The 22,195-nt window shown below is 41.8% G+C and overlaps 1 protein-coding gene across 2 annotated transcripts in view; it reads left to right on the forward strand.

Moving 5' to 3' along the window:
* LOC147012619 (adhesion G protein-coupled receptor B3-like) overlaps nucleotides 1-20,497 on the forward strand; it is a 242,602-nt gene extending 222,105 nt beyond the window's left edge. Inside the window, exons 25-31 of one of the 2 annotated variants that reach the window (XM_085853642.1) lie at nucleotides 2,378-2,549; nucleotides 8,018-8,113; nucleotides 8,204-8,243; nucleotides 15,308-15,948; nucleotides 18,938-18,973; nucleotides 19,096-19,200; nucleotides 19,404-20,497. In XM_085853642.1, coding sequence (XP_085709768.1) covers nucleotides 2,378-2,549; nucleotides 8,018-8,113; nucleotides 8,204-8,243; nucleotides 15,308-15,948; nucleotides 18,938-18,973; nucleotides 19,096-19,200; nucleotides 19,404-19,571 — 1,258 coding nt within the window. In that variant the 3' untranslated portion in view covers nucleotides 19,572-20,497. Of the gene's footprint in view, nucleotides 1-2,377; nucleotides 2,550-8,017; nucleotides 8,114-8,203; nucleotides 8,244-15,271; nucleotides 15,949-18,937; nucleotides 18,974-19,095; nucleotides 19,201-19,403 lie in introns of both variants that reach the window. The other variant, XM_085853641.1, reaches the window with a different exon arrangement.
* Nucleotides 20,498-22,195: the final 1,698 nt, after the last annotated feature.

Consider the following 22,195-nt stretch of genomic DNA (forward strand, 5'->3'; position numbering starts at 1 on the left):
TTAATACATTGCCATGGTTTATACACAGGAAAATACGGTATATATGATCGACTAATCATGATAAATACATTTTGAATATGTGGCCGGGTGGCTATATTGTTGGATCGAAGCTAAAGCTATTTTTTTAATCTTCTTCTGTCAAACCACTGAACCAATCTATGCGAATCTTTATTTATGTCAAAGTGCACATGACGATAAAAGTTTGATAACTAAAACATCATCGGTAAAGTGGTTTCAGAGAATAAGATTTTTAAAGGTTTTCCTTCAACCCAATGTGGCTGCCAAACCATGTGACCTATGATGTCATTGTGATCATACCTTTTCAGCATGGATAGTGGATGATGTGTTTCAAATTTCGCCTTAATCGGTAAAGTGGTTCCAGAGAAAAACATTTTCAAATATTTTCCTTCTGCCAACCTGTGTAAACTATGACATCATACTGTTCAAACTTTATCCCGTGGCTCGCATTTTTGTAAGCGCCCACATAGAAATCACTGCACGCAGTTCTAATTGGCGGTTCTGGGGACGGACCAGCCACGAGAAATATCGTTTGATAAAAAATTAGGAAATAGGATGGCATCGTCATCACAACGGGCGGCGTGGAAAGGCATTGTCATTGGAACTGGCAGTGTGGAATGGCATCGTTCGGTAGCTGGCATAATTGCTCGCAGTTATGTGGCTGCTACTGTTGTTATTATTATTATAATAGATATTATTGTGTCCAAACAGAAGAAATGCAGTCAACACACCATGTATAAATTTATTCATTTTCATTATGTTATTTACTAGCATATAATAAAGAATACTCCAAAAGAAATACCATGTTAAATTATAAAACATAATATACTATGAATGTGCCAAGTATGCTCCTGCCATGGAAGCAAATCCATGACTTAATTCCAAAGTTCACTTTTCAAGTTAAAGTGTAAACCTTCATATCCTCCAACAGTTCCTCGCCTGTTGAACCAAGGACAAAGTCAAGACAATATTATACAATCAAGTGACTTATTTCCCAGCTGACACAGCTATGCTGGACAAACTTTGGTCTAAAAAGTGACCGTCATGTTTGGCTGACGTCTATTTGATAATAATTGATCCGTCGTCAGAAGTTCGTGTTCGCATTAGACGCAATTCATGTGACGGTCACATTGAAATATTGAATCCCCTCCAAGCCGCCATCACACACACCTTCTCCAAAAGTTGGTCCATCATTTGGCAGACCAACTCCATATGTTGACTGAACACTGTCAATATTCACAAGGCCAGCCGTCTCTCCCCGTCTCAAAGGCAAAATTGAACCAACGTCGGCAATGTGTGTACGACCAGCCGCGACGAGCGAGCAAACCCACGTAAAACTGTGCCAGCTGGGTTAGGCTTCTCCACATTCACATGTAACATCCTTAAGATGTCTTTGTACTCGTATTTGGCATTTTTAAAACATATCTATATCTCGGAACTGCTTTGCACGCCAATCAAACCACATGTCGCCAATTATTTTCCAGTTCTCGTACTGGATTCCAGCTCGGCTTGCTTTTTGTCTTCCATCCAAAGCATGGGCAACTCTTTGACCTTCTCAGGCTCTCAGCCAAGCTCCTTCACCTCATCCACAAAATATTATCTTCCACAATGTATGAGGTCAGAGTAAATGCGATGTTACTGCAAATTGTAAGCCCAATAAATGACCTTTCCCACCTTGTCGGCAATTGGTATTCTGCTGGAGCAGAGAACCGGTCAATGTGAAGGCAGTCTTTACTCGGCTGCATAAGGTGAAGCATTGTAAGAGCCAAACGGTTAGCTCACTCTTCCTGCTGACATGACAAATGACGTACGGGTTGTGATGTCCTGGATTTAATCAGCTGCAGAATCGGATTTGGCAAAAACTGCCATTTTGGTGCATTGCAAATGGGTATCGAAGCATGGTGGCTCACACTGTTCTGTCGAGAGAATATGTTAAACTGGCTGTACCGTTCCATCGAACTACTGTGTGGACAAACAGGCAGACACTAGGCAAATGGACAAGGCTTGGGTATATTCCAAAGGAGGAGGAATAAGTCGGGTGGAAACATTTCTTTCATCCTGCCATTACATTCTCCTCTGAGCACTTGTCTCATGATGCTTTGACCCCAGGTTTTCAGTTAAGAGGCAAATCTGCGTACCTCCAGGCCATCCTGCCAGCCCTTAGTTATTGATAACTTTTTTTAAGTGCACTCGTTTTCTGTGCATGCAAAACTTGCAGTTTCAAATCAAGGGAGGCCTCTCAACTATTTACTGAAAAAGTTACACTTGTAAGCAACTTGAACAAGCTTTTCTGTAATTATAAGTGCATTAACGAGGCATTTTAATTCTCCTCTGCCCTGCTTGTTTTGTGGGTATTCAGGGCGTCCCTGTGGAGTTCTTGTGTTGTTCTCCCACTTCTCGCCCTAACCTGGATGTCTGCCGTGCTTGCCATCACGGACAAGCGCTCGGGCCTGTTCCAAATCCTCTTTGCCCTCTTCGACTCGCTCCAAGGCATTGTCATTGTAATCGTACACTGCATACTACGCAAGGAGGTGAGTTTCACTTTTAACATTTACTCAAAGATTTTCAAATAATTTTTCACTCGTTTAAAGCAACCGCATGACCTGTGAGCTGTTATCCACCTGAGCTTCAGACGTGCCAAAATAAATCTGAATCTGCACCTATCCCTCCCCTCTCCCATGCCCTCTCTCTCTCAATTGTGTTGATGTACGACCCGATCAAATTTATGCTTAAATAATTTGGCTTTATGTAACAAAAGATATTTATGCACAACATATACTGTATGTCTGGCTTAAGTTCATATCTCCTTGTCAGAAGACGAATCCTTTATTTTTAATTTGATAGTTCAATATAAATGTGGAATTTTTTTTTACCATTGAGCTTTCTTGTCTGGATTCAGCTTTCTTTCTTGGATGTAGTTTGCATCCTCATGCAGCAATACCTGGAAAAGTTGGAGTACGGATGTGGCACAGCATGATAGCTCGGCCACGATGTTTACATTTCTTTATTCATCGTTGACTTTGACTTTACTTTCTATACTCTTTGCTGCTGTAGCATACTGTGCTCCAGTGGAAGACACTGTGCTCTGGCTTTTTTCAGTTATGATTATCAGGCCTGTAGCTTTACCAAGAAGAGGGAATTGTTTTTTTTGTTTTTTTTTAAACAGTTAAATTGATGAAATGGAAATAAAGAAAATAATTTAAACATGAATAACAGCCATGAATATATATATATATATATATATATATATATATATATATATATATATATATACATACATATTTTTTAGCAGTGTCTCACGTAGAGAACGCTGCTCTAAGAACGCTCGGCGTTCTTCTTCTATCTTCATCTTCTTCTTCATCTTCTTCTTCTTCTTCTTCTTCTTGTTGTGAAGACAAATCCTTTATATTAGGACTCGGCTCTTTTATATACAAGATCCGGATCTCCTTAAATACTAAACACCTGTACACATCCTCACATTGCCGGTGCCTTTTGAGAGCGTCTATCATGAACTTTTAAATATATTCGGACATTTGCTTTAAAGTTTTGAAAAGTTCACGTTATTATTTAAAGATTATTCCATTTAATGGATTGTAAATTCGTAAATACACTATATATCGTAAATACGTAAATACATTATGACGGGTCTCGCTATTGGCTTAATCAAGGCACGTGACGAAATATCGGAAGTTGTTGTTGTCGTTTTTTTTTGTTTGTTTGTTTGTTTTTTTTTAGCCGACAAAACCTTTAGGATGCTGCTCTTGGACACATTTGTCCTTGTCTATTTTCCATTTATTAATTCCTTATTTATTTTCTTTTTTCTCTGGGCAATATCTCAGGCACCTTTTGAGCTCGGAAGCTCATACTTGGACATGACAAGTGAACAAGTGATTTGGCTATAAAAGGGTATTTTGGATTTATTTTTTATGAATCAATGGATTAATTATTCATTTTTCGATGAATTACTTAATTTTCAAAAAGTTACAGATTTTGATGAAACAGTGGTGGTTTGGGTGTGCTCCTAGCCAATTGATTAAGAAATTAATTGTTTTACGATTATTATTTACTTATTTTAATTATGCAAGTAATCAATTATTTAATCAATTATTGTACACCCCCCCCCCCGCCCATCCCAGTTCCGTCTCCATGTGCTGCAAGGTGGCATCGCCGAGCGCCAAAGGTGCCCCGGCAATGTCGCACACTGGAGGAATTGTTATTTATTTAATTATTTAGCATGGGGGCGGTGTACTTTGAAAGTATCTCGACTTGTTCATATTGTACATTACTCCTTCCCGATGCCATATCCAGGCAATGCATGACTTCATCGCCGGAGGCCGAAGGAAGGGAGGACAAGGTTTTCACTCCATTTGATTGTTTTCTTGTTTGTTTTGTTTTCTTGTGTGTTTGTTTTTCTCCGGCGATATCTCAGCCATCCTTTGAGCGAATGAGCTGAAATATGGGGACAAAAGTGAAGATGTGTTTTGGCAAAAACATCATTTTCTATTTTTGAATGATCAATTAATTGCTTAATTACTTAATTGTTATCGATTTATGATTTATTTATTTATTTTATTTCTCATCTGGGCAATATCTCAGGCAGCTTTTGAGCGAGGAAGCTGATATTTGGACACGACAGTGAACAAGTGATTTGGCTATTAAGATTATTTTTGATTTATCTTTCTTTTTTTTTGTGGACAATGTCGAAACTCGTATGAGAGCAACACACAGAACATACAACAAGGGGAGCAGGAGACAAGAGGAGCAGGAGAGGGAAGGACAGAACAGTTGGGAACAGAGCCATGAGGAGAGAAGGAAGAGGGATGGGGTGGGGTTCACAGGGTAAACAAGATAGACACTACAGAAACTTTCAGGTCCTTACATGACGGGGACTTTCAGGAAGAAAAGCAGGGAATTTGAAGGAGGTGGGTTTGGGGTAGATTAACAGGGGTAGAAAAGATTGTGGTTTTGGATGAGAAAATATAAGAGATGGTGGTGAGCAGCTGTTTTGAAGACCAGGAAGAAAGAGTGGGATTGGAGAGAGTGTGGCAGTTTGTTCCAAAGGTGGGAAAAAAAAGAGGAGTGAAAGAGTGAAGGTGAGCAGTGATTCGTGATTTTGGTAGTTTTACCAGAAGGGGGTTGCTGGCAGACCTTGAGCACCCTGCAGAAATATGGGAGGGACATATCTCAGACAGAGAAATGGGGGGGGGGGTGGGGGTGAGGCCAGAGAGGAGATTGCAGAAGACAGAAAGACCACCGACCTGCCTGTGGTGAGAGAGTAAGAGACCCAAAGAATCAGCCTCATCGTGGGAGATACAAATTATCCTAAATGCCTTTGTTTCCACAACATGAAAGCGTGAAAAATGAGAGGCAGGAGCACCAACTCAGAGGTGGAGAGTAGTACTCCATCAGGCTGTGGATGAAACCTTTGTACGTAGTCAGGAGCTCAGGTGGGCTGAGGAAGGACTTTGCATGACGGAGGATTCCCAGTCGGCGACTGGCTTTGGAGGCGAGGTTGGAAATGTGGCTTTCCCAGGAAAGATCATGGCAGATAGTGAGAACCAGAAGCTTGAATGAAAGGACTTCTTCGAGAGGATTGTTGAGAAAGTGGATGGGGGGAGGGGTTCAGACGTTCCTTTTGGAGAGACAACGTGAGAGTGTGAGATTTGTCAGAATTGAAAGACATGTTTCACATGTTCGACCAATTTGTAATTTTATCTCGATATGCAGAAAGTGAAGAAGGTGCTGCTTGCCAGTCTGAGGGATGACAGATGGTACAACAGAGGGTGATGTCATCAGCAAAGAGATAAAGGGGATTTTCCAGAGAGTTGGAGAGATCATGGATGAAAACCAGAAAAAGAACAGGGCCCAGAACGCTACCTTGAGGAACTCCAGCCTGGACAGGAAGAGGGGATGAAAGAACTCCATTAAGGGCCACACGTTGACTGCGACAGGTGAGGAAGTCTGTAATCCATGAGTGGAGATGGCCTTGGATACCATCGGAAGAGAGTTTGGTGAGCAAGCAGGGTGCCAGACCGTGTCAAAACACGTGATAAGTTTAGGGAGATGGCTCTGATTTCTCCATCCATTTTTGGGAGAGCAGAAGCAGCATTTACAGGGGAGAGTGACCGGGTCTGAAACCAAATTGATGATCTGAAATCAAGCGTTAGAGAGGAGGAAGGATTTAATGTCTGAAGCGATGATGGATTCCTTAACTATGCTTATGATTGGGAGAAGGTGTTTTCGGAGAACTTGGGATTGGAAGATGGGGAGAATTTGTGCATATTCACCAAAGAAGTACACCGTCTCCATATAATGCACGTCCCTTTCAATTCAGTCTCCATATAATGCACGGCAGCAATGTCGCGTGCTGGAGGATTTATTTATTTATTTATTTATTTGGCATGGGGGCGGTGTACCCTGAATGAACCGCTGCTTGTTACCTCCGCCACCGAAGGTGATGGAGGTTATGTTTTCATCGCTTTCTGTGTGTGCTTGTCTGAATGTGTTCAGGATATCTCAAAAAGTTGTGGACAGATCCGGATGAAATTTTGTGGACAGTTTCAGTGTGACAGGGATGAACTGATTCGATTTTGATGTGGATCCGAATCCGGATCCGACTACTAGAATTTTTTAAGTGATTCTTCAGCTTTGAGAGATAGGACCAAAAATGATACATAGCACGATATCTGAATAAGTTTTGGACGGATTCAGATAAGACTTTGTGAACAGGTTGGGTGTATGACGAGGAAGAATTTATTCGATTTTGTTGAAGATCCGGATACCAATCTGACGATTAGAATTTTCGAAGCGATTCCTTCACCATTCAGAGATCCAGCCAAACCGATATATAGCACAACATCTCAAAAAGTTGTGTACGGATTCGGATGAAACTTGGTGGAAATGTTTGGTGTGTGACAAGGAAGAATTGATTCCATTTTTGGTGAAGATACGTGTCCCACTACTAAAAATTTTAAATCGATTCTTCAACGTTGAGATAAAGGGCCAAAAACGATACATAGCACGATATTCAGAAAGTTGTGTACACATTCGGACGAAACTTAATGGACAGGTTAAGTGTGTCGCATGGACAAATTGCTTCGATTTTGATGAAAATCTAAATCCGGATCTGGATACGAGAATTATTTGATTTTTTTAGGTGATTCATCACCATTGAGAGATAGGGCCAAAAACGATATAGTGGAGTATAGCGTGATATCTCAAAAATGTTTTGGGCCCGATATGTTCTCGTGGATCAGGCATTATGTGGCGGAGGTATGTGCTCCACCAAGTGCCCTTCTGGTTTTGTTTATGTTCCAGTCCCGACAGGATGGTGTAGAGATAAGAACACTTGTCTTTTAACTGTCTCACCTGGGTTCTCATCCTGCCCTGACTATGAACTGTCAGATTGGTTGCTGCGCAAACTAGGAGTTGCATCACAACATGTGGCACTCTTTAACGGATGTTGAGTCGATGTCCCGACGTCTAGCACTAGTTTGTGTACATTAAAGATCCCACGGTGTTTCACCAACACCCTGAACAAATTCCAACATCCTGCCTATCATCTCCATTCAAAATTCAGGCCTGGCCACCCAGTTCGTGAAATACTTAGCCAAAAACTTTCCCCAGCCGAACCCACAAGAAGGTCGGAATAATTTGGGCCACTGCAGTAGTCGTCCATATGAGTTTAAACCTCCCCGTTGGGCATTCCTTCTTCTGAACACAGTCCAGGTTTAAAATCTCCCAGTGCCTTTTTCAATGTGCCCAGGCTGTATTTAGGACCTGAGACTTCAGGTGAAGGTGCACTCGTATCTCCTCCTTGATGTCTTTGTCCTGCAGGTGTTTTCATCCTCCATGAGAATGGCACAAATTAAAATAAATAAACAAACAATGCGATGTTGTTGATGAGGTGTTTCCTTAATTGTTTCCATAATTCTGTTGGTACTGTGTTTGCGTTTGCCTCTGATAACATTATTGACTGTTCACATGAATATGGTTAAAGGTGCAGGACGCGTTGAAATGTCGGCTGCGCAGTTCCCACGACCAGGTGAACGGGGACTCGAGTGCTTCGTTTCCGAATGGCCATGTCCAGATCATGGTAAGTTATCCATATCTCCCATTCAGTTAAGCATAGCTTTTATTTGGTTGGAACTTTGGTTTCATTAACCACACTGCTTCCTTCTTACAGTCTGATTTTGAAAAGGATGTTGATCTCGCCTGTAGATCCGGTAAGACTTTTTAATTATTGCATGAATAGAATAGAGAACAAGGTTTTGTTTTGGTTCATAGTCAAGTGATAATTTATTTACTAAACACTGTTTAGTGATGTTTTTTTTTTTTTTGACCAATTACCAAGAACAGGTGAACAGGATGCAATTCAGCGCTAACCAACTGAAAAAGATATTTACGATTTTCAATGTTTGTACATCCCACTGTGGGCTGGCAGGATGGCTTAGAAGTGCACACACTCCCCTCTAAGCTGTCTAGCCTGAGTTTCAATCTCGGCTCAGCTATAAACTGGCATCCCAGTGTTTTACAGGCAGGGTGATTCATCAATGTGTGCAAATTGGGAGCTGCATCCCTCAGATGGCCGTTAAACTGGGCGTCCCATCTACCGTCATTAGTTGGTGGAGATTAAAGATCTCACGGTGTCCTTTGCGAAGAGTAGGCGAGCCATTGCCAGCTCTCTGAGCAAATTGCAAATTCCTGCCCTAACCTTAGTCGAACGTCAAGCCTGGTCAGCCAGTTCGAGAACGACTTGGGTCAAGCTTCCCCCGGCCAATCGCACAGGAACATGTGAATATTTGTGGCCATTAAAGAAGAAGAAAAAGTACGTCCGGTCGTGAAAATAACAACCAACGACGTCGTCGTTAGTCCTCAAAATGTTTTTCCCCAGCCCTGAAGGTACCAAGGTTACATCCCATCCAGTGGCCTTATGCCATTGACACTTGGTAAATATGTTCATCCTCTTCTACCTAGTTTCCTTCCAATGTGGCACATTTTCCCAGGAGTGGGTCAATTAACACCTGATGCCACTGGAATTGTTTTTGGAGAGAGAGATACTGTGAACATCTTTCTCTCCATCTCTCTCTTTCATATACCAGACTAGCAGAACCCGTTTGCATTGTACAGTACTGCAGTCCTAGACAATCTTTGGCATTTGAAGGAAAAGAAACTACCGAAAATAGAGTCTGCTGCTCTTTGATCACAAAGGCTTTTGGATGGTCTGTTTTGCATTCTCATCTGATCCGATGGCTCATGGATAGTGCTGGCATTTAATATTTAAATCCTATATACTTTCATGATTTCTCCATCGTTTAAGCATGAGTCACATTTAGCCTACGGCTAGGATACGGCGCCGTACCCCCCTCCCCCCTGAATTGACAGAAACGTGCGGCGGCCGCAGAGTTTCTGAGGTGGCCTCAGGGTGGCCCTACACCGTATGGCTATTACAGGCCGTAGGGGTCTCCGTGGAATTAAAGCGCGGAGTTATAACTTTTTTTCATTTCTAGGTTGGCCTAGCAATTCGACAAGCCAAGCCATGACGAAGATGTTTTCCATGTCGACCGTACATAGGGAGTACGGTGGGCTTGCGTTGTTCGTGCGTTTTCCGTAGGCTCTTATCAATGAAAAATGAATTTTGCCAACCCCCAAAAAATTACGGCGGCCGTACTATTTCCACGGTCGCCTTAGGGCCCCCATGCGGTCGCCTTGTGGGCACCTTGAGGCTACCTTGCGTCTGCCTTGATAATGCTATGGCCGCCACAGGGACGCCCTAAGGTCACTGTGCAACATCAAATCAAAGACCATACGGCACCCCCACGTTTTCGGTCTCCACAATTTCTAAATACCCCGTGCGGCTACCCGAAAAATAAAAACATATGTGACTGCTACATTGTGTGACCGTGGAAATACTGCGGCCGCCCTATAATTGCTAGTGGCCGTAGATTTTTTAGACCCTTCGGCCGCCGAGCCAAATGTGACTGAAGCATTACTAACATCCTTGTGGTTGATCTGAAAGTACACTGGTATGATATCAACTCATGTCTTCATCCTGTGTACAAAGAGATGTGTCAAACCTTAGACCAATATACAAACAATAGGATGGTTGAATATTGAATATTATGAGGAACTCGCAGGTATCCGTGGAAATTCCGCGTAATATAAAATGTGGCAACAAAAAAATGATGTAAATAATAGTTAAATATATCGTGGGAATTAAATATTGTCCAGCTATGTGCTCCCCAAAAATGTTGCTTGATCAAATCAAACTGCCCCCGCCTCAATTCCTCAACTCCCCAACTCCGAGTCCCCAACCCCTCCACCATCCCCACGGCTCAATCCCACCCTCCTCTGTCCTCAATCCCCTTCCCTGCTACAACTCTGTCCCCCCTTACCCCTTTCTTCCCATTCTTTAAAGCAAGGGGCGTTCACATCATTACATATTATTTATTCATTACCTCATTAAAATAGTGGAATTTTTTGTCTGTGTATATAGTCGAGGCTCATGGAAAAGCAAGTACTAGTACAAATTTAACTCTTTCCCATGCCATTACCAACTTCACCTACACCTACTCCTCCCACCTCATAACCTGCCTGCCCACATTCTCCTTTCATCCCATTCTTAATATACAGGTTGTGGACAAAAAAAGTAGAAACACCAACGTAAAGTCGCTTAATAGGGAGTTGGGCCACCACGTGCAGCCAGTCCGGCCTGTATGCACCGTGGCATTGAGTCCCCCAGCGTCTGGAACTCTTCAGGATGGATGTGGCACCATTCTTCCACGAGGAAGTCAATCAACTTACACCTGTTTGATGGAGGTGGAAAATGCTGTCTCAGGCATCATTCCAGAATATCACATAAATGCTTGATTTGGGTTCAGATCTGGTGACTGACGAGGCCATGACATATGGATAACATCAGTGTCATGCTCATCAAACCATTGGGCAACAACATGTGCTCTGTGGATGGGGGCATTGGGGTATCTCATCTTGCAGCCACGCTATCTATAATTATAGGCAACCAGGCCTGTGCAGCATTTTCATACATGATCCGAAATGTGCTGGGATGTTATTTGCTTAATTAACGCATGGGCCACACCTGTGTGGAAGCTGTTGCTTTGTTGTCCTTCATTTACTCAGGTGTTTCCATTTTTTTTGTCCACGACCTGAAGGTTGCAGTCAGATATGTCTGGTGAAAACACTGATCAACATTACCTTCAGGTCACCATTCACAAGCTCATGAGATATGTTGTCTTGCATAAATTCTGTGCAATGGCCACTCTAAAGTGATTGTGAGTAGTCTAATTGTGTTACTAAATGATCCTACATGAGTGATGCATAAATACAATGTTAAAATGAGATGACGACGAAATGACGTTAAATTCATAATCTCATGAGATTCCACGATCTCACGATTGACTTGCAACCAGGCCTCGATGGCGGTGTACAGAAGTGTTTTTGTTTTTTTTTAAACCAAAAAAAAACTAAATACAAGGTGCGGGGAGGTGAAATTCACTGCACATGATGTGTAACAAACAGAGTAAAACGAGTGTTCATTTACATTCATGTGATGTCTCATAAATAAAGAAGGTAAAAGCACAGCAGATACCAGGCCGAGGCTTCAAACTTTGGCACACTCACAAGGCTGTACCCTAGAAATGAAAGGTCCTAGAAGATAAAGAAAATAGGGTAACATTTGTACATGTCGTGTTTTAATATAATGCAATTTCTTGCTACAAAATATCATATCTTCCAGTCTGAATATTTCAAATAAAATAATTCCAACTGCCATTTTTGATGGGTTTTTCTACCAGTTATCAAATATTTCTTGAACATAAACCTGGCCTTATTGAAAAAAACAACAACATTTTTTAAAGTACCATATTAGACATTGTGTGCAAATACAAGTTTTAGTTCTGTGAAAACTAGAAGGGCACACGGTAGAGCGCATATTGCCACGAGGCTGATTAGTTTACGTTTTGTATCCCACTGATAGGCTGCATCTGGATACAGAACTGAACTAAAATTTAATTGGCTTGTTCTTGTCACCGAACCAACTCATCTCCCTTAGTTTTCTCGGAATCCGTCCATACCTTTTTGAGATATCATGCTATATATCGCTTTAGCCCTATCACTCAGTGGTGAAGAATCACTTTAATAATTCTAGTATCTGGATACGGATTTGGATCTTTACCAAAGTCGAATAATTTCTTCCTGTTATGTACCCAACCTGCCCACCAAGTTTCATCTGAATCCATCCAGAAGTTTTTGAGTTATTGTGTTGTACTAGCATATACCCGTATACGACGGGTATGGGGGACAGGACGGATCACAGTACTCGGTTACGGTAGTTTCTTTGGATGTTTTGTGCCGCATTCAACAGCTCAGGTCATATTGGTGGCGTGTCTGGGTGCCCACCGTCGCTTTAGATTGTTGGCCTTGACACATCGTGCCGGATGAGTAACACGAACGATTTGACATATTCATCGTTTCTATATTACCTCTATCAACAGATTAACAACATGGCAGGATAAAAGTCGTAAATGCTGAGTTGAACATACATCCTGAACTCGTGGACTTAGTTAAGTAAAGCACGTCGTCTGGGACCCGGTCGTCGGTTTGCCACCGAACGCTGCTGATTGTGACGTCATTGATTCCCTCTTTGAAAATTCTATCTATATTCGATTTTTTTTCAATCCGCTCTCACCTGCGTAAATACATGGAACACATAATGTGAAGATTTCGGAAGTAGAAACAGAATATGTGCGGAGAAAAGTGTGTTAGAAATTCCAGACTTACGCCCATTATATTATGATGTCGTTTTTTGCCCCGTCTCTCAATGGTGAGAAAATCGCTTAAAAAATTCTCGGATCCACATTCGGATCTTCAGCAAAATCTAATAATTTCGTTGTTGTCACATACCCAAGCTCTCCACAATATTTTGTCCGAATCCATCCACAACTTTTTAAGATACCTTGTTCACAAACAAACAAAGACAAGGATGAAAACATTACCTCCGTCCACCTTCGGTAGCAGAGGTAAAGATACCTATTCTAGGCAACAACCATGTAAAAAAAATATTTTTGGTCTCACCATCAACAAGTGAAGTTATATAAATGATCTCTCCTGTAATGATCATTTCAACATACATCGCTTCTCAAATTCTGTGGAATCTATCGTTAGTTTAGCTTCTGCCCTGCTCATTCCATCCTCGACATGTTGCTACTTCTACCTCAACAATGGATAGATGCCTTTATATCTCAAATTAGAGGTCAAGGCCTTTTGACTGGATATATCTCGAATGTACTTAATACCATCTGGGAACCTGCCCTGACTTTCTGCTCATGGTATCCAGGATGTTCTCCTTGAATGGCTATCAGATTCCCTCTTCACTTTAAATCAGTAGGTTGCTTTGGATGGCATCTTCTCTCATGCTCTACCTCTAGATGTAGAGCATGCCACCCAAAGACACCCAAAGTGGTGATAAAGGAGTCAATCATGCCATCCCATCAGTCAAGGTAGTGTTCTGGGAATAATCCTGTTCTTAGCCTGTATCGATCAATTATTTTACTCACTGGAAAATCCAATGTATCATTTTCAGGTAACTCCACCATGTGGAGCACTGTTCCTCAACCACCTGCCAGGCAGATGACGTTCTACAGAAAATAGTTACCGTTCCTCTCTCCTAATTGGAGAAAATGAGAAACCAGTCATCTACCTGGAACGTGTCTTTTATTGCAGGAAATCATACAATCTGTCACTCATGGCCACCTCATCTTCTTTCATTTCTGCCTTTGAGATTTTCTCTCCCTACTGAGACACCGCGTTCACCTTTCACCTGTGACTCTTTCCGAGTGCTGTAGTGCACCTTTGCATTCTTCTCCAGCTGTTTCCCCTTCACTCCATTGTGTCGCTTGGTGCTTTGTGTTTGGCCCGCTTTGCATTGTCATCTACACCTCTGTTGATCCTCTTTTACATGAGCCTCAACACATAGTTTGAAAAAAAATAATAAATCGATGACAGCACAAGATCTGATGATTAAAAAAAACAAACGTTTGTTTTATTTTGCAGCACTCACAAAAATTCAGCACTATTTTTATTAGGAAGCAAGAGTTAAATTGACTGAACACCATAAAACTAGCATTTTGTGGAACAGATGAAACTTGATTTCCAATCAAAATGGCTTCTTAAAATCAACTCAAATCTCAGTTGGTGCATCAGCAAAGAAGCAGCAATGGGACTTTGCTAAACTTTTGAGATTCCTGAATCATTTTTTTTTTCGTTCTCTGGTGTCCTTGGACCAAAGTTTTGAGTTAATCGACAATAACTCTTTTTTTTTAACTTCACCAACGAAGGTGAAGGAGGTTATGTATTCACCCCGTTTCTGTTTGTTTGTTTGTTTGTTTGTGTACAGGATATCTCAAAAAGTTGTGCGGATCCGCATCCGGATCTGATAATTTTTGAAGTAATTCTTCACCATTGAGAGAGAGCCAACAATGATATATATAATAGCATGATATCTCAAAAAGTTGTTGAACGGATTCGGACGAAACTTGGTGGACAGGTGAGATGTGTAACAAAGACCAATTGATTCAATCTTAGTGAAGATCCAGATCAGAATACGGGGATTTTGTTTTTTTAATTTTTTTTAATGATTCTTCACCATTGAGACATAGGGTCAAAAAAGATATACTATATAGTATGATATTTCAAAAAGTTTTGGATGGGTTATGACACAACTTGGTGGGTGAGTTGGTAAGATGACAATAACAACATGATTAGATTTTGGTTCAGGTCCAGATTGAGATCCAGCCTATTAGTGGTATACAAGACGTAAACTGTTCAGCCTGGCAGGGATATGTGCTCTATGGAGCGCCGTTCAAGTTTCATTGTGTTGTTGTTTTTTTTTGTTTTGTTTTTTTAAGTTTTGCATACATCTGAAAATATGAAGCGGTGAATTATTGTCGTGGTCACACACCCAACCTGTCCATGACAAATTGATTCGATTTTGGTGGAGATCCGAATCCAGATCCTACTCCCAGAATTTTTTAAGTGATTCCTCACCATTGAGAGATTGGGTCAAAAACGATATATAGCATGATATCTCAAAAATCTATTGGGCCCGATATGTTCTCTTGGATCAGGCATTACGAGGCGGAGGTATGCGCTCAACCGAGTGCCCTTTTAGTTTATGATGTTATGATTCATTGAGTTTGTGTGCATAATGCAATAGCTCATGGCCCATTCTGTGCAGTGCTTCGTAAAGACATCAACACGTGCCGTCAAACAGCTTGCAAGACCACTGTCTCGACAACACTTTCGAGTTTCGCTGATGAAGCCTTTGACAAGAAGGACTTCTCAGAGGTGGTAGGCAGCCCTTCCCGGGGGATTATACCTGCAGGACTCATGCCAGATGTCCAACTTCTCGGACCACCGAATTACATGGCTCCTCTGGGAGGAAGTGCCAGCATAGCACTTGTTGAAGGACCCTGGGGTGAACCAGAGACATCTGAGCCTAAACCTACAGGACTCTTTGCTGGCACAAACAAAACCGAGCTGCAAATTGCCTCCGACCTGGAGTTCACAACCGCACAACGACGAGCACTTGAGAGTGATTATGTTATCCTTCCACGAGGAACCACAGCTCCCGCAGCCCACTTCAAGGCTTCGCCACAGGATCTAGCCACGCACGGCATCTTGTTGGGGCCTGTTATGGAGCCTAGTTTTGAGCCAGGCCTTCCAGTTGCCACCTTGGCTCCTGTTCCATCATCGGCTAAGGCCTTCACAAGAACCTCTCTGGAACATCCTTTCGACCTGCACAGCATTTTCCAGGGCCTGTTGGGTAAAGTTTCCTCAACTGAGAGAAAGGAGACTACTTTGGCAGCTCTCAGAAGTGAGACAAGCTCCAACGTCTCAATAAGCTCTCTGGAGGTGAGGTCCACACTTTGTGGTTGTCATATGTTTGGGTGGTGAAACTTCTTGCAAGCTTCTGTGAGGTATTAGAATACCCATTAATACTCTTACTGCAGTCTTAACTCTGTCTTATGCCCATTTACAGGTTTGATTCATAAGGTCTCAAGTATAAAGGGAAGTCTGAATCCTAATATTCTACAACAAACTGTCACTAAAGTAGAGAAATATGACCCAAATCCCTGCATTATTTTTCAGAGCAATGTTTTATTTTGTGGTGTAATAAGAGTCACGTGCCCATCTAATGAGTGTTTTAGGGGGTATGTTGTTTGGAGAGTATCAGTTACAGCAATTGAGGATCAATGAAGAGCAAAAACAACACTGAAAATAGAATATAAATAAACGGGGGGGGGGGGGTGGAGGAGACTCATCGGATGTTCAAATTAAAAAGACTAATAGAGTTCAAAAAATATCATTATGGGTCATTTGATTGGTGTTAGGTGTGGTTGAGGTATTAAAAGATGGCAATGAGCAGTTCCCTTAGAAGATGATAGGAATCAATCGGGTGATTGGAAGGACACTGGGTGGTGATTCCAAAGGTGATGCAAATAAAAGGAGGAGAGTTTGCAAGCTTGAGTTTCATGAGGTTGAGGAGGAAGAGCTGCGTTGATATACATGTGATCTGTTCGGGTGAGAATTGTGTCAAAGACTGAGGGCTTTTGATGGTATATTCAATGATATCCAATAATTTATCTTCCACCATGTGAAGAGGTGATAGGCAGGAGTGCCATCCCAAAGTGGTGACCAATACATACTCGATTGCATGCCATGACAATTTGAGTGGTACCATTAAAAATGTCCCCAAATGGCATTTGGCGTTGTGACCAGTTCAGTATTTGTGACTTTGCCAAAACAGGTCATATCATTCATGGTGATGTTTCATCATCAAATAAATTTACTTCTTCCAGAGAATAGTCACAGATCTTTTCAATCTTTTCTGTCTCCTCTCTGTCTCCTCTCTGTCTCCTCTCTCTCTCTCCTCAAGTGAAGGTTCATGGAAGAGTTCAACAGTGGAGGATGTCAGGTTAACAGAGGCACAGAGGGGAAAATATGGTTAAAATCCCAGCACAGCATTGCAGTATGAGAAAGAGAGTGGAAAAGTGAAAAAGGGATCAAGAAGACGGTTAGATTCGCGGATGGCAGAAATAAATACAGATGACAATGGACTTCAAAGACTGGTGTGAAGAGCATGAGACAACAAACACAGGGAGCCACAGACAAGAGAAAGGTGGGATCAAGGAATTGAGGTGCATGTAGTGTTATAAGGTGTGAGTTTGTGGAAAACGTGTGCAACTTACAGGTAGATGGTGGGAGGTGGGAGGTAGAAGGTGGGGTTTGAGGGGGAGTTGGAACTGCGAATAGAAAGAAGAGAGGTTGGGTGAAGAAAGACTCGTAGAAGGTTAGTGGACAAATGAAAAACCACCAACCTGCCTGTGATAGGTAACAAGCAGACCTTGGGATTTGGCCTCCATTTACAGGATGTTGCAAAAGCTACACAATAAGAATGTGACATTTGTTTGCATTGCATTTAATTTTTCCCAGGTGTGAGACCAGCTTGTCATTATATCAGTTGAACAATTGTAGCCGTTGCTAGCTAATCACTTCGATGAAGGACTTTTCAACATAAAGTGGAAAAAGGGGTAAGGCAGATCGATCAATCATCTCCACTAAGAAAAGCATCGATCGTAGAATTCTGCCGAGGGGACAACAGTCCTGATGGTAAGAACAAAATAGAATATACCATCAAGAGCTGGGGGGTTTTGAGGTGGGGGGGAGGGGTGAACAAAATACTGTAGCCAATCATGGAGAGGGTCTCATGCCATAAAAGGAGGTCGAGAAGGCACTCTGTCAAAAGTATGAGATGGGTCAACTACATGTGGCATATGGATGAAGTCGATGGGAGGGCATATATTAATAAAAACTAATTTGGGGGGAAAAAAGGGAAGACAAGGTGGAAGGATAATGGAAAGACAATAGGGTATGTCGATGTCCTTACAGACCACTAATGGAGGTTTTGAGTCTCATTACATTACTATAATAAAAGGAGCGGCAAGTCAAATGGCGAGCGAAAAACCGTGGAAGCAATATGAACTAGAGGGGGAGCACTCGGTAGAGTGCAAAACCTCCGCCGCCAATACTGCTGGGTCACTTAAGTGAACCTGATATCCTATTCATTGTAGGTCAAAACGGATCAGACTCTACTGAACCACGATTGAATAAATTAAACTAGATCGACGCGCATGTAGAAATGCCAAAAAAATAAAATCGAAATTTTTTTGAAAAAAAAAGTTGCAAAATTTGGGGGGTTTTTTTCTTTAACAAATTTTTTTTTATTTTTTTTTTTTGGGAAATCACTTAAAACATGTAGAAATGCAAAAAACAAAAATTCAAATATTTTTTCAAAATGGCCGCCATAGCGGCCATACTGGACTTTGGACCAAGTCCAAAATCTAATGGCATGATCCTTGGACCATACCTCATCCCCCACCAAGTTTCGTCAAAATCCATCCAGGAGTTTTTTTCCGTAATACTGTTCACAAACAAACAAACAAACAGAGGTGAAAACAATAACCTCCGTCCATCTTCGATTGTGGAGGTTAATAATCTGCAATCAGAAAATTTAAACTTTGGTTGTAGGAAAGTTTAAACTTCTTACTCTCCTTATTGATCAGTAACGGCATTTAGCAGCTTACATGTGAGTGGACCTCTTCCGGCAATGGACCTCCTGCGATAAGAAAAAAAAGAGGAAGTGCTGGTTTTATGAGACCGTTTTTGAGGATTTAGGCACCAATACAATCCGTACCCACAGTAAATGTGGTATCACGACCAGCTAGAAATCATCTCGGCTTTCACAAACGGGGAGCTTCCACAATCTCGGACATACAGTGTGAGGACAGCTGGACCAAAATGACATCAGGGGAAATACTAAACTGTTGTGTTTGTCTTTCAGAGGAGAAAACCTCGGTATTCAGAGTTAGACTTTGAGGTAAGGAACATTCCTGGTTTTACCTTTTTTTTCCCTGTAATCCCTGTTATTACTATTCGAGATGAAAGATATATTGTAGGCTTGCTTTCCTGAGCAGCCCGATGTGTGTCACATTTCCACAGAAAATAATGCGCACACGCAAGAGACATCAAGAAATGTTTCAGGAACTTAGTCAGAAATTTCAATCAGTGGAGAAAGCAGATGAATCACCAAGAAACGAGCTTGTGGTGAGTGTGTGTGTGTGTGTGTGTGTGTGTGTGTGTGTGTGTGTGTGTGTGTGTGTGTGTGTGTGTGTGTGTGTGTGTGTGTGTGTGTGTGTGTGTGTGTGTGTGTGTGTGTGTGTGTGTGTGTGTGTGTGTGTGTGTGTGAGAGTTAGATAAAGTGGTTTATATGTTGAGGCTAAATGTATCCAATTGTTTTGTGACTGCAGGGCATGCAGAGTCCCAGCAAGGTAACATGGGAGAGTATGCACCGCTCTAGTCCACAGCCCTACTTGGAGCCGCACTCACAGACAGAACTTCCTGGCATTGAGTGGGAAAACCCCAGTACCTCCATCCCACTGAATGGCAATGACAGTGACATACAAACGGAAGTGTGAAAGTCGCAGTCCATTTCCGGATAGCAAATGCTTCAAAACCACCATTTGCTGATTCCCTTGTTCACCCGCACTGCTCATCGCAGCTGGGCATTGCTGTGTTCTTCGGCCCCATGTATTGTTTCTTCTGAAGACTCGGACTGCTGCGAGCAGCAGAACGGATTCCATTTGTGTCAAAATAGCCAAAGGGTGTTTATGATATGAAGAGGAGTGGATTCTTGCTCCAACTTCAACGAAAGGTTCCTTCCATTTTGTATGTGAAAAAAACAAACTATTTTGCTTGATCTCCAAGCATGTATAAGGACCGACGTGGCTACTGCACTGTGTGAATGATAAAGGAGTCAAACAAGAACATGATGATATGTACATCTTTCCTTTCTCTGCCAAGGGGCCTTTTATATATTATCGGAGCGCACGGGGTACGGGTAGGATGCCAAATTGAGAATATCAAAGTTGAGAAAAGGAATAGAAGAGAGGAGGGTATGAGGAGTGTGATTGAAGAAAGGATTGAGGGAGGAGGAGGATGAGGAGGAGGAGCTGGATGAGGAGAGGAATTTGGGAGGAATTTCAGGATAAGGGGAGCAAAGGTAAGAGGCAAGTAATGGAGCATATGTGTTCGGAGGTCGAATGAGAGGAGTGTGAGAAAAGGAGTGGGACTTCGAATTTCCAGACGTAATAAATCGATGGTCCCGAATAACCACAGGCAAGGTTTAAAGCTGGAATGTGAATATTTTTGTTGTACATGAGCTTAGGGTACACCATTTTGTGGAATGCAGTATTTCCCAGTTTAATCATTTCACGATAAAAAGAAAATACATTGTTATTAAAAACGAATCGTTTGTGTAGTTTGTTGCAAACTGAACATGTATATTTCTGTAAAGTTCCTCTAAAAAACTATTAAAATCAGGTTAATAAAATTTATATGCATACCTTTTTCTTTCTTTTTTTTAAATTTCGTTCAGTGATTGTTAATATACGACTGGAGCCGCTGAGAAGTAAACCGGGCTATCCAACATGATGCAAGTTCTGAGATCATCTTCTCCTTACATACACAGCACGAGGCTGAGAGTCTGGCTGTGCCACTGATGTAATACCTTCTCTAGGTTAGGGCAGGAGTTTGTAATTTGTGGAGGGGGCCGCCAGTAGCTCACCTACTCCTCACAAAGAGCACGGTGGCAAATTTAATGTCCATCCAAGGGACGGAACACACAATGATGAATCGCCCTGCCTGAGAAGTTCTGAGATAAAGGTTGAAAGTTCAGGTTCCCATTTAGAATCCCATCTACCCCACACTGAACAAAGATCCATATCAGCCTGAAGCATTTCGCTGAAAACTGCCATAAACAACAATGGTGTGCTGACCTTGAATGATTACTTTTGTGTACCGAGCTCAATTTGGCTCCGAGGTATGGGATAGCCTGGTGCTTACCTCGGGTGTTCTTGTAATACAAGGTATATCTGAGAAATGTAGTGCATTATAATGTATTGATTATTAGTGACACAACACATACATTCCTCCATACTATATTATACAGCGTCTATCAAGACTAAAAGAGGCCTTTCTGGTGAGAAGAGGGAACAAAGAATTCTGCGGTACAGAATTTCCAAAGAAGATTGGTTTTGTGATTTTGTGGCATAATTGTAAGACCATCCGCTCTGAGTCAAGGAGGTTGGTGGTTCAAATCCGACCTTAGCCCCGTCATTCCAAAGACTTCAAAAAAAAATTGCATGCTGATTCCTTGCTTGATGCTCAGCATTTTTTTAAAAAATAGACCTATGCTTGTATGGACAGAAGAAGAAAGCAGCAAAGAGCTGTGAATAAGGCAGAAAAAGATATAGAACCAGATGTGTACAGCAATCTAGATTAGGATGGTGGAAAGAATATGATCTATAAATTCGCCCGAGAAGGAATGAGTAAGTGAGGATGTGAAGATGGGGACGGTGATAAAGGATGGAGATGGGAAGTTGTTCGGGGAAGTGTAAGGGGGGGGGGGTGAAGAGGTAATGAAGGCATGGGCTGTTGAACCAGGGAGGAAGCAGCAGCAGCGAGCTGGCACTACTGTACCAAGCTATGTAGAGGGAAATGTGAAAGTAGTGAAGATGAGAGAAGAGGAGGTGCAGACAGCGTTAAAGAAGATGAACCAGAAGGTAGAAATTGATGCGGATGTGTCGATGGATATGCCTCTTCCCACGTTAGATGTCAACCCACTGACATTTGATCTAAATTAAAGGTCGCATGAAAAATGAGACAAAGAGAGAAAGGACAAATAAGTAGAAGCGAGACAACAACGGATGCTTCTAACTCGAGAACAATATGGTCTGCAAAATGATTTTCAAAGGGCACATGACCTTTTACCTGTTAAACCCAAAATTGAATTCGTTCATCTTTGTATTAGAATCTGTAAATGTGTCAAGTCTGGTTGGAATCTCTGGAGTTGTTTATACTCTACTGGTCAAAAGTTTTAGAACACCCCCATTTTTCAGTTTTTACTGAAATTTAAGCAGTTAAAGTCCAGTGAATAACCTGAAATGGTTCAAAGCTAAGCGATAAACTGCCAGAGGTTGGAAAAATAAAGTTTAGGTTACCAAAAACTGAAAAATAATGCAAATTTCGGAGTTGTTAAAAA

Source organism: Eptatretus burgeri, chromosome 14 (assembly GCF_056783735.1).
Source record: "Eptatretus burgeri isolate ZD-2024b chromosome 14, Ebu_testis_v1, whole genome shotgun sequence".
Lineage (NCBI taxonomy): Eukaryota > Metazoa > Chordata > Myxini > Myxiniformes > Myxinidae > Eptatretus > Eptatretus burgeri.